General features: G+C 46.0%; 1 protein-coding gene across 1 annotated transcript in view; it reads right to left on the bottom strand.

The window, feature by feature from the left end:
• GPR89B (G protein-coupled receptor 89B) overlaps window positions 1–13588 on the bottom strand; it is a 75411-nt gene that overhangs the window by 9182 nt on the left and 52641 nt on the right. The window contains exons 11-14 of the mRNA XM_068266194.1: window positions 12972–13064; window positions 6991–7086; window positions 4637–4726; window positions 419–484 (exon numbers count right to left, since the gene is read on the bottom strand). Of these exons, the coding sequence (XP_068122295.1) occupies window positions 419–484; window positions 4637–4726; window positions 6991–7086; window positions 12972–13064 (345 nt within the window). The remainder of the gene's footprint in view (window positions 1–418; window positions 485–4636; window positions 4727–6990; window positions 7087–12971; window positions 13065–13588) is intronic.

Raw genomic sequence — 13588 nt, 5'->3', positions numbered from 1 at the left:
AAAAAACACCCCCTTTCTAACGCAAACATTAAAATTCTAGATTCAAAATATATCATAACTTGCAATGCCCAATCTTTTGGGCATTGCACATAAACAGTTTTTTGCACTATTAATTTTGCTTTGCTCAACTAGCTGGGTCTGCAAAGTTGTCTTCCTGTGCCAATATCAGATGCTGCTAGCCTGAGAGAACAGCATTCTGCGAGTTGTCCATCCTCACCCTGCTATCTAATCGTCACTCACAGGGAGGAGTTAGCAGCCTGTCTTTTCTTGTGAAGACACAACTGACCCTGCCCAACTCAACTCCATGTTCCTGAGGAAGGAGCAGAGGGAGGTGGAAGGTCGGGTCACAGGTGATCTACTCTTGCATACGTGTACATGCAGCACACTGCCACTAGGTGGCGCGCAGCGGAGAACTCACCATTATCTGAGCCAGCAGCAGAACAATCACGTTGGAGGACTTGCTGCTGGAGATGGCGTAGAAGAACTGCAAACAAATAAAAAAGATAGCTGTGAGGTTTATAATGGGAAAATACAAAGATAAAAAAAGAGTTCTAATCTTTTTATTATTATTACTCAGTATTTATATAGTGCCGACGTGTCCCTCAGAGGGGCGCAATAGAGTGGACCCCATCCTGCTCGGCTATTTCCACCATCGGAAAGCTCCTACAGTGCCTGTGCAGAGGGTGAATATTGACATGTGTGATGTTTGGAGGCCGCCAGTGCTGGATCCCCTCTGCTGAAGAGGATATGTGGGGGGGGGGGGAACCTTATTAGAATCCAAAAGCTTTCCTCTCCCAAGGTAAGAATCCTACAGGGGAAGTTTTCTTTATAACAGGTTTACGTTACCCAGTTCCGGACCACGTTGGTTTAAATCTACGTCCTGTCTGTGGCCGCTTACTTCTGACAGGACGTAGATTTCAACTTCCCCGCTATACACTCCCACCGATCACATCGCTCTCTCGCTGCTGCAGCTCACTCACCCTGCCATCAGTATAAAAGCAGAGCTCTATGAGCCTGTCAATAGCCATTTCATTGGTTCACATTGGTCACAGGGTTTCGATTTAATTGGCTCCTGACCGGCTCACAGGGCTCTGCCTTCATAGAGACGGCAGAGCGGGTGGGCTGAGGAGATGGGTGTACGGCATGAGCGGTGACAGCGGCGTTTCCATGCGGCACAACGTCGGCGAGCCCCAGTATTTAGTACCAGCAGTCTCTGGTCCTTTAAAGAGGAGCTCCAGTGAAAATAATGTAAATAAAAAAGTGCTTAATTTTTGCAATAATTAAGTATAAACAAGTTAGTCAGTATTTGCTCATTGTAAAATCTTTCCTCTCCCTGATTTACATTCAAACATTTATCACATGGTGACATTTTTACTGCTGGCAGGTGATGTCACTAGAAGGAGATGCTGCTTGTTTTTTTGGCAGTTGGAAACAGCTGTTATTTCCCACAATGCAACAAGGCTCCCACAGTGTGATGTCAGGACCTCATTGCAGTGAGGTGCTGACATCACACTGTGGGAGGGGTTTCACCACAATACCAGCCATACAGAGCCCTCTGATGATCCGTTTGAGAAAAGGAATAGATTTCTCATGGGAAAGGGGGTATCAGCTACTGATTGGGATGAAGCTCAATTCTTGGTTACGGTTTCTCTTTAAGGGGCCAGAGCCAGCTGGTACCAAAGTGGTTGAGAATATCTTGGTAAGGACTGTGGTGTACGGGAAAGTGGAGCTATTCTCTGACTTGTCCTCACGTGCTCCAAGGATAAGGCTGGCTGGCTGGAAGCTCTGGTCAAAGAGTGCTGATAAAACGCAAAGTCATTCCTTGAAGCAGTGATAACTTTAAAATGAATCTTTAAACTTTCTAATGTTTTTTTGTAGATATACAGGACAATCTATCATCTTATCATTTACCCTCAGGATTACCCCAGCACTGCATTACTGCTCACACTCGAGCACTGAGGATAATTCTACCTTCCTAAACAGAAAGAAAGTGAATATTCAGCTTCATACGGGCACAGAGTAACTCCCAGCATGCATCACATTAAGTCAGTGAGTGAATATGTAAAATATTCCTTTAAAACACATCTGACCTGAGACAAAGCTGGAGCAAAGAGCAGTGGCGTACCTAGAGAATTTGACACCCGGTGCTTATTATTTGAAGACAACCCCCAGGGTTGACGGGTTGGGGCGCCGAGCATGTCGCTGCAAATTTTTTGGGGAAAAGTAGTCGTCAGGATGTTGATGGAGCTAACCGTTATGAAATAATATGGTAGGACATTAGACTATGACTATGGTAGGATAAGATTGTGCGATCCTCTGAGGACAGTCAGAAAAGGGGGGACATACGAAAGAGGGGGATGCATAGGAGGAGGGAGGATAAAGAGGTAGAGGCACGAGACAGAGAGCCTGGTGGGAAAGGAGAAATGGCAGGAAGACCTCTCACCAGGACGGCAGACATTAGCAGTGCTGTTTGGCATGGACATGCTGTTAAAAGAAGCAACTGAAATCTAAAGGAAAGGGTCATCAGGGAAAACAACAGGGTGGGAGGGGGAGCTGGGAAAAGAGATAAGATTCCCTGCAATTAAGCTAATCTAAATTGCCTGGAGCTTGCTTCTCTGCTCACTACAGAAGTCGGCTGTCAGCACCTGTATCACTGGCTTTTGCAACAGCAGACTGCCCTGCATTATTGATTAATTACTCTGATCAAGTTAAATAATCAATAGTCCAGGGCAATCTGGTATTACAGCAGCTAGTGCACATGGCTACTAATGACAGGCAATTTCTGAAGCAGTAAGCATATCCTGCCACCACTCCCTGCTAATGTCCCAGTTGCAGCACAGCAATCATTCTCTCTACTCACCCTGCTGCTCTGTACATTCACTCACTGCAGGCTGTGTGTAGAGAGTGAGGAGACACAATGCCCATGGGACAGGAAGGGGGAGGGGTGCTACATCTAGAGCAGGAAGTAGTACAGTCCCCTGCACTGCCTGCTGCTATTTTCCCGAATGTTGCACAAACTACGAGAAAAGGTCCCAGGTAGAAAAACACAGTGACTGAGCACCACAGCGGCACCCCAGCCATGGCTACACCCGGTGCTGTGAGCACCTGCAGCCCTATGGTAGGTATGCCACTGGCACAGATGTGTGTTCATGTTTGGATCCCCATACATCTGTGCGTTGCCTGTTCCTCTCCTCCTTAACCCCAGCCCCCGTAATCAGTTTCCTTCTACTATCTCCCATTCCTTCCATTTTTAGTTGACCTGAACTCTTGCACATGAGAGAAGGTGAACACAGAGAAATCCACCCTACGTGTGTTTATAGAGAACAGCCTGTCTAATTCTCCCTTCTCAACAAATAATGAAATAGTGTAATTTTCTTCTGCCTCTAATACTTTTAGCCATAGACCCTGAACAAGCATGCAGCAGATCAGGTGTTTGACATTATTGTCACATCTGACAAGATTAGCTGAATGCTTGTTTCATGTGTGATTCAGACACTACTGCAGCCAAATAGATCAGCAGGGCTGCCAAGCAACTGATATTGTTTAAGAGGAAATAAATATGGCAGCCTCCATATTCTTCTTCTCACTACAGTTGTCCTTTAAAGGGCGTCAATAGGGGTGAAAAAGAGGAGGGAATGGAAGGGTGATAGGAGGGACCAGCCCTGCAAGCCCGCCTCTTCCTGTCTGACAATTTGACGTGGGGTTCTGACGTGGAGAGGAATGGATAACGCACAGAGGTATGTGGATCTAGCATGAACACACCTCTGTGCTTAGCTCCGGTAGCTTTGCCTCAGGTTAGGTGAGCTTCAGGTTTCTGAAATGTCAGGTGTACATCCAGAACCACTGCTTTATGTTACTCCTATATAATGTACAGAGCCAAATAATCCAATGTAGAGATTGATAATTCAGCTCTGTAAAATGAAAGGGCTATAAAAGTCATATAAACCAGCAGGTCTGGATGTGTGCTTAACTTTTCAGAGACATAAATTATTTATCTGTGTATTCATTAATTGCAATAGGGCACTTCTTGCTCATGCGTAGCTGAATACTTGCAAGCGCCTTCTTCTTGGCAAAGGAGAATGGCAGTTGAAGCAACAGGAACAGCCATACCAACCCAGGAAAAAAAACAACCACATATATAAGTAAATACTTGTTCTACTTACATAACATATGTTTTGATTTCAGTGAATGTTATAAAGTAAATCAAGAGAAAACTGTCCCAGGCATTTTCCATCTTTACTGCCTCTGACTGAAGCCAACCCTGATCTAATTTCCTTCCTTACTTGTTTTTTTTCTCCTAGAGACTGAACTGTCATATCTAGCTTGCTTAGTAAACACGTGAACACAGCATAGATCGTATTTCAAGAGTTTCTGTAGGGGAGGGAGGTGTATTTCCCTGCCCTTAGCCAATCAGTGAGGAGCAGGAATGTGGGAGGGGAGATAACAAGCTTTCTTCTCTCCGGCAATGTACCAGAATAGAGCCAGGCTGAATAATTCATTACAGCAGAAACATTTATGATTATATTGGAATGCTTGCAATGCAGACTGCATGTAGACTACCTAATAAACACAGAACAGTAGGTAAATGGAATGTGATTCTGTGGCTGATAATTCTGCTTTAAGCAGGAGGAGGTACCTTGGTAAGCGTGATGAGTAATCCTCGGATTGACGTGACGATGATGATCCCCACCAGGATGAAGGAAATGTGCTGGGACCAGAATTTCACCTACACAAAACATATAATTATTATTAGTATTATTTTGGATGTAGAAAGCACTATCATCTTCCTACGGTGTATTAAAAAAAATGTACATTCACAGTAGAGAGTCACCTTGGCAGATGTGGCTAAACAAGTAATTACCATTACCCAAAAATAGATGCAAGAAGTTTTAAATCAGGATGATGCCATTTATTGGCCAACTAAAAAGAATAAGCAAGCTTTCAGCCTTACAGCCTTCGTCGGGCTTACAATCCTGTTTGCTTGCAGGCTGATGGTACAGACAGCTTTATACATGCAACATCAAAAGGGGATACATAGATTTTTTTTTCTAATCTATGTATCCCTTTTTGATGTTGCATGTATAAAGCTGTCTGTACCATCAGCCTGCAAGCAAACAGGATTTAAAGGGGAACTGAAGTAAGAGGTATATGGAGGCTGCCATATTTATTTCCTTTTAATCAATACCAGTTGCCTGGCAGCCCTGCTGGTTTATTTCTCTGCAGTAGTATCTGAATAACACCAGAAACAAGCATGCAGCTAGTCTTGTCAGATCTGACTTTAAAGTCTGAAACACCTGATCTGCTGCATGCTTGTTCAGGGGCTATGGTTAATAGTATTAGAGGCAGAGGATCAGCAGGGCTGCCAGGCAACTGGTATTGCTTAGAAGGAAATAAACATGGCAGCCTCCATATACCTCTCTCTTCAGTTCCCCTTTAAGCCCAACGAAGCCAAAAGCTTGCCAATAAATGGCATCATCCTGATTTAAAACTTCTTGCTTTTACTGATGGCTAACACATTACAATAACCTACTGCTACTACCAAAAATAGATGACACTGGTTTTATTTTGGGCAAACTTTTCTTCTTCACTTCAATAGCAAAAGAAATATGAGCAGCCATAGATATTGTGGTTATGTGTGTACTGTGTGTTTATAGCTCATTACGTGCATATTGTACATTCACATTACACGGTTCACATTCCCTGGTCCAGTCAGTGACTAGTTTCAATCTCCATGATAATCTATAAACCCATAGAACAGGTTTTTAGTTCTGTATTATCATTTTCAGTATGTCAGTATGTCTGTTCAGAAACAACCTTATCAGTCCGCCGACAGACTGTACACACGCTGTACTGTCTGCTGAAAACCCGCCCAGTGGGAGGTTCCAACGGACCCGTCGTTGGCTGCAGTCAGGCGTGTGTATGAGCCTTAAAGGTGGCCATACATCAGGTGACTTGGTGGCCAATCGACCGTCCAATTCTATTATTTTTATTTAATGAAAATCAGTGCCACCAAGATCGTGCACAAGCGACGAGGCAATCAATTTCAGCCTAAATTGGTCACATGTATCGATTGGTCATTCTGCAAGATGTAGGGCCAACACGCTAGCGGCAACGGTGTGCAAAATCGGGATGGATGGTGAACGAGACTGAACCCCCAGTTCTGTCCCCTCCTAGTGTAAAATGTAGCCCCCAGTGCCCTGTGCTGTATACTTTACCTGTTGGTAAAGTAAACAAGGCATCACAAGGCCGATTCCCAAGAGATTTCATGCTCAAATTGATCGGAAATCAGCCTACAGTGTATGGGCAGGTAACAGATCTCTCTCCAATCAGATTCAATCACAGAGAGAGCTGTCTGTCTCTTGGCTGCTCTGCTCATACATCATCTGATGTATGGGTACTTTTAAACTAATGGGCAGTGCTGTCATACCACAGACTGACATCTCTCCCATCCACCTGGGTGTTCATGCCAGGTTATGTTCACTGTCAACTATATTGTAGACCAGTGCTCTTTACTATCATGGCAGTGCAGTGGCGTTAATGCTCAGTTTTGGCCAATGTGTCCTGTGAGAGGGTCCATGGCATCATATAATTCATATTTGATCATATTTCCTGCATTGTCAATTTAATCTCAGCAACTGTTGCATTGTATGAAGCCTCTGAGGAAGCAGCTTGTACGGGTCGTGAAACACACGTCAGGCCGCACCACTGTTATAAGCTTGTTTCTTGTGGTTGTCATATTTTTTATACATTATGATAGTTGGTCTTTTTAAATGTATGAATGAAAAGTTATGTTTAAAAAAGAAACAACAACACAATTTCTCATTTGAAGCCCTAAATTCAGTTTTTAGTTTTCATGTTACATTTACGGTAGGTGACGTCCATGCAAGCAGGGAGACGTATATACTTTTTCATTGTTTAGTTCTATTGTAAGACATAGTGGGATTGCTTGCCATTGAATACATATGTGTTCAATACAGGAGACATCCTTACATCGAACTGTATGCCCAGGTAATTCACGGTGATCTCTATGCCTCTGGTCACAGGGTCAGTCTTTCCAACTCTGTCAAAGACAATGTTGATTGTGGCCTGTGGAGGAATAAAACAAACATATGTAGATCTTTTTGGACAAAAAATGATGTGGACACAATTTATTATGGGCCATAACAAGTTGCTGCAATGGCTAAACGTAGATGTAGTTATTAAAGAGAGTCTGAAGCCAAAATCAAATATTCTTTTTACCTTCTATTTGTCTTAAGTAGTATGAGTAGAGCTGAAACGCTGCATTACCGTGGCAGAACAAGGTTTTATTACCTCCCAAATGCCCTGGGCAAAATGCGGCAGCTCTTCCTGAAAGAGGCAGAGCTTAGCGCTGTAGCTCTGCCTCTACTGTTGTCAATCGCTGCTGATTGCTGCCTCTACTGTTGTCAATCGCTGCTGATCGCTGCCTCTACCCGCCCCTCTGTCTTCCTTCCCAGAGAGGGGCGGGGAGAGGCAGAGATCCGCACAGATTGACTTCATTAGAGGCAGAGCTACAGTGCTAAGCTCTGCCTCCCCAGGCAGCAAAATCCACGACTTTCAAAGTCGTGGATGTTTGCCCCGGGATTTGGGGGGTATAAAGCCCTCGTTTTGCCGCGGGAATGCTGTGTTTCAACTCTACCTAGTTCAGCCCACTCACTTATATGACAACTATTTCAAAAGGTAAAATACATACAGTACAAGTAAAATGTAGATTTCTAACATAGTACACAATGCACTATAAATTACTTTTTTCCCACCTATATTGCTGTCATAATAGGTAGTTCAATTCTGACAAATCTATCTCCCTTATGGAGGTTTCTCAGGTATTTCTTTAATACAAAGAGGAGTCAGGCAGGAAGGTAACAGTCTATTAAGGCTCATACACACAGGGTACGGCCGGCGCCGCAACCACGTGGCACGCGCGTGTTGCGGCGACAGGTCGCCCGTGTGTATGACGCGCGCGCCCCGAACTGTCGCCCGTCGGAGCTGTCGCCAGGCGATTGACATGCTCAATCGCCGGCTACAGCTGTCGCCGGAACTGTACACAGCACACGGAGCTTCCGGCAGGGGGGAGGAACCTCGGCGACAGCTTCCGCTGCATCGCTAATCCCTCTGCTGCCGTGTGGATGCAGAGGGACTTGGCGCCGAGCTGTCGCCGAGCTGTCGCGCACACGCTCCCGTGTGCTAGCGACAGCTACAATTGTCCCCCGTGTGTACTTAGCTTTAGGACTTCAATCCAGATAAAAAGCAGCCATCACAATCCACATATCCTGCTTGTCCATAAATAGAGATATAGGATTTCCCTGTAAGATAAACTTTACATAGCACAGTACTGCAAAGGTAGTGTATAGGACTTCCACCAAGGTTGTTTAAATGCTTCTGGGGGATACTATACCCCCGTAGTGGAGCCAGGAGTAACGTGGGACCGTCTGGGACGCACCAGGAAGTCTGAGGAGCAGCGGGGACTGAGGCGTGCAGCGGGATCCGACCGCGGCGATGCTCACGCAATCAGATAAGCGCTTGTTCATTTTATATTTGGTACGCAGCATATATGCAGCTTTTAGAATAAATTTGTTAAAGTTTTTAAACTATGCGAGGTCCGCTCTCTACCTTTTAAGGTTTTGCTTTTAAGGATTGGGCTGCCCAGGTGTCTTGGAGGCCTTAAATGCAATACATACAAGAAGGGACACGGTGAGTGTGACCCACTAAGGGGGCATAACACCCCCCAAGTATCAATCAAGTGTTTCCTGGTGGAGGCCCCTTTACACCACCTTCTGGGTGATCACTGGGTGCTTTTTGTATGCAGTATTGCGCTATGTAAAGTTGCTCTTCTAGGAACTTTTTGATTCAAGGATCGCTTTGCCCAGGTGTTTGAAGGGCTGATACGTTTAATACCATGGGGGTATATTATCCCCCAGAAGCATTTAAACAACCTTGGTGGAAGTCCTACACACTACCTCTGGAGTACTCACCGGGTGGTCTAATTTTTGCAGTATCCCCTATATGACTGGTGAAAACAGTTTAAAGGGACTCCGAGCAGTGCAGAAACTATGGAAAGATGCATATCATTTTAAAGCTCTCTTTCTCCTCTTTCCAATGATATATTTAAATCGCCGCCCTACGCCTTTTAGTTTTCGCTATTTTTTTTAAAATTGCCGCGGCTGCGATTTTGAGCGCGAAAATAGAGAAAACTAAAAGGCGTAGGGCGACGATTTAGGTGTCGCCAGAAAGAGAGCTTTAAAATGATATCCATCTTTTCATAGTTACTTGTATTACAAAGGGCGACTTTTTCTGATGACTGGAGCTGCTGACTTTGAGAAAAAGTCGCCCTGTGTAATATAATGTAACTATGGAAAGATGGATATCATTTTAAAGCTCTCTTTCTCCTCTTTCTGACGACACCTAAATCGTCGCCCTACGCCTTTTAGTTTTCTCTATTTTCGTGATCGAAATCGAGGCCGCGGCAATTTCAATCGCGAAAATAGCGAAAACTAAAAGGCGTAGGGTGGTGGTTTATATATCATTGGAAAGAGGAGAAAGAGAGCTTTAAAATGATATGCATCTTTCCATAGTTTTTGCACTGCTCGGAGTCCCTTTAAGATTTTTTTACTGTGATACTGTGTTGCAGAGCGCAAGCCTTAACCCCTGATACTTCTTGAGTCTATTAGGACTATTACCATATTTTTCAGACAATAAGGCACACTTTTTCTTCCCCAAAATTGGGGATAAAAAGTCAGTGCTTCTTATGGTCCAGATAAAACGAATTCAGACCAGCACATAGCCAAGTACAGTACATATGTGGCCCTCCTGTGTCCCCCCTTTCCAGGGCGCGGCATTCTTCCTCTGTCTTGCAGCCATGTAACAGTACTATGCCACGGGATCTTGGCATTTTGTCTTCCTCTTTACCACAGCGTTTGTTCTATGCCATGTCCCAACGCGCACCTTCAGCGTGCTGTAGGTAACTATAGTAATCTGTGTTACTGTGCTCTTACTTGATGTGATGCTCCCAAAGGCGGGACCGCGCTCTGTCAATGAGGCCAATCAATGCACTCTCAGAGAAGCAGATGATCGGCCCCATTGAAAGAGTCATGGTCCCGCCTTCTGCACCATCGCATGCAGTAAAGGCACAGTAACTCAGGTTACTATAGTTACCCATGCAAGCTTTACTACCTAACGACTGCGTCACACCAATGGGTGTGAACGCGACAGCAGCCCCAGGACCGCCTAACGTCAATTGGCGTCAAGTCCTGGGGCTCTAATTTGCATGAGATCGCGCGCACGCTGCGTGCGCATCTCATGCTTGGGGGGCGGAGCTCCGCCCCCTCTTCAGTTTCCGAGCCGCAATCGCCGCTCGGGAGACTGTTAGACGGCGTGATCGCCTTCTATTTACTTGTACAGTGCTGCGATCGGCAGAAGCTGTACTGGGGACAGCCGTGTGACACGGCTGTCCCCTCCATTGGCTACACAGTGATCGGCTGTCATAGGCTGAAGCCTATGACAGCTGATCACACTGATTGGCTGGCGGGGGGAAGGAGGGAGTAGGGGAAATTAAAAAAAAAATATTTATTTAAAAAAAATCAGACCCCACCAACAGAGAGCTCTGTTGGTGGGGGGAAATCACTCCTATGCTGTGTTGTGCGGTCCAGCAGCTTGCCCTTAAAGGGGAACTGAAGAGAGAGGTATATGGAGGCTGTCATGTTTATTTCCTTTTAGACAATACCAGTTGCCTGGCAGCACTGCTGATCCTCTGCCTCTAATACTATTAGCCATAGCCCCTGAACAAGCATGCAGCAGATCAGGTGTTTCAGTGGTTCAGACTTATAAGTCTGATCTGACAAGACTAGCTGCATGCTTGTTTCTGGTTTTAATCAGATACTACTGCAGAGGAATAGACCAGCAGGGCTGCCAGGCAACTGGTATTGATTAAAAGGAAATAAACATGACAGCCTCCATATACCTCTCTCTTCAGTTCCCCTTTAAAGCTGCAGTGGCCGAATACAGAAAAAACTGGCTGGTCTTTAGGGGGGTTTAACACTGCAGTCCTCTAGTGGTTAAGCTGTGCGGTGAGACATGGCGCATGTTTCCATCCTCCATGCAACTCTAGAGGCAGTGGGGGTGAATTCCAGGCTAGTGAGAGAGTCTGGGGCCCCCAGCTGTCGTGTGAAACAGTGTTTGTGGATTTAGATTCTCTTTTTGCATGCTTCCAGGAAGCGGGGGACAGATGAGTGATTAGGGAGGGACCCATGTGGGAGGGATGTCGGCACGGGGCGGTCCTGCTAGTGACAATCTCCGATTACATCCAACCAAAGCCTACCACTTGAATGCTGCCTAATTTATGCAATTCCTGCTAGATTTGGTACGGCAAAGGGTGTATATCTGTGCACCTGATTGGCTGACAGGCGCCTGCTGACCAGATAAAGGTAGGAAATTGCTGGAGCTGGGAGTGAGCAATTGTGTGTGTTGTTCCATGCAACTCTGACAAGCTTTCGGGCCTGCAGCAACGTCTCGTGCAAAGTAATCCACTGTACAGATCCTGGTATCTCCTGCCGCTACCTTCCTGTTGTCTTCAAACTCAGTTGGTAGTCTTCAGCTGCCAGGAAGCGGCAAGGTGAGCGTGACAGGGTCTAGGAATCACCAGAGACATTAGGTGGCAGCATTGAAGCTGGACCCGAACCAGTGTCTGGTTACCGCAAAGAGCGAGGCTGCAGGAAGTGGCATACCTCAACAGGAAGCTGCACAGTGGGACATGGCACAGAACACACACTTGGGTATATCACATGGCTGGAGAACAGAGGAGGACACATGAGAACCACGTGTGTACGGTATGACACAGGAGGACAGTGGAGGACATGGGATCAGAGGAGGACAGAAGACACAGGGTCAGAGGTGGACACAGGGTTAGAGAAGGACAGAGGACACAAGGTCAGAGGTGAACATAGGAACAGAGGTGGACACAGGGTCAGAGGGGGACAGAGGAGTACACAGGGTCAGAGGGGGACAGAGAAGGACACAGATCAGGGGGGAACACAGGGTCAGAGAAGGACACAGGGGGTCAGACATACAGAAGAGGGCACAGGCGTAAAGAAGAGGACACAGGGGTACAGAAGAGGGCACAAGGGGACAACTAAAGGTCAAAGGGGGACATAATAACTAGGGGGAGAAGATCCATAAGACGCCCCTGACCCATGAATGCACCAGGTTTAGTATTTTTTTTTTCACCTGGTTTTTGTCCTGTAAACCTGGGTGCGTCTTATGGTCCAAAAAAATATGGAACCTTCCCAGAAGAGTCAGGCAGTTAGCATAGTCTATTAGGACTATTATCTACTGGCAGGAGTCAAGCAGGTAGGTAAAGGTAGGTAATGTACGCGTCACCAGTGAGTTGGGTGCAGGGTGAGCCTAATGACGGCTCTCCCTGCTGCCGCAAAACTCCCCAGCGGCATTGAATACTAATCCCCATCCAAGTTGTTGCAACTCAGAGGGAGATGTAATTCGGCGACCAGCAACCGATGGAGCCCCAAATTACCCTTACACGTCCCGCGCAGAATTACATTACTGTTATGGGGCGCCTGGTTTTGGCACTCGGCGCCGTAACAACCTGCTTTGCCGACCAGATCCCCGAATTACCCATGCGTGGGGGGGGGGGGGGGGGGGGGGGTGAACTAGAGCTATAGCGGCACCCAAGTCAGGCGCTACACACCCAGCAGCAGGCTTTGATAGCACCCGCTTTGCCGGAGAGTACCCCTGGAGCCTGCCTAGAGCCCTGACCCGAGTGGGATACATGCGCAATTGCTGGCAGCCTGTTTGGGTGACACCAGCAACACCTTCTAGGTGAGACCTTTCTAATAGGGCATGGGCCCACAACCTTGTACTCTGTATTGAATTATAAAGTGCGCTTGTTCTTCGCGTCTCCTAACATTCACAGAAAGCTGCAGCGGAAACTGGACCCGCCTTACCATAAAGATCTTCCACACGCAGTAGATAGAGAAGAAGTAGCCCAGGAAATTGAAGTATTTGCCTTGGAAAGTTTTAGAATATTCGATGCGCTCCTGAAACAGAGACACATGAATTGAAGTAACATACATTCCAAACCTGCATGTAAAATCCGCTTTCATAGCACAATATACAGTCTTGTGAAAAAGTAATTATACCACACAATTTTATTTTACGTGTTTATATACTTTATTTGGAGAATAGTAATATATAAAGTTGATATTATAAATATTATGCACGTTACATAACCCACTGTATAATTTAAAGATAAAGTGTACCTGTGCTCAGGAACACATTTGCAAACAAAAGCTAAGAGTGGAGCATGGGGGACGTCACCTAGCCAACCAGGGAGCGGAGCAAACAATGGGATCGGCGTCGCTGGGGTTGAGTAGATCCATCCGGGGGATTGTTCACAGGTTGGACATCGGGTGCCGTACACATGCCTACTCGTCGGCTGAGCTGGTTGTTACCGGCTGCCTTAAGGTGGCCACTAGCGATCCAATTTGTAGTGAAAAATCGTTCGAGCAATCAGATAATTGTAATCGGAAGAACAATTCTTCCCTACACCATCAATGAACCA

This window comes from Hyperolius riggenbachi, chromosome 2, assembly GCF_040937935.1.
Source record: "Hyperolius riggenbachi isolate aHypRig1 chromosome 2, aHypRig1.pri, whole genome shotgun sequence".
Classification (NCBI taxonomy): Eukaryota; Metazoa; Chordata; class Amphibia; order Anura; family Hyperoliidae; genus Hyperolius; species Hyperolius riggenbachi.
This window is presented reverse-complemented; position numbering and strand designations above follow the sequence as displayed.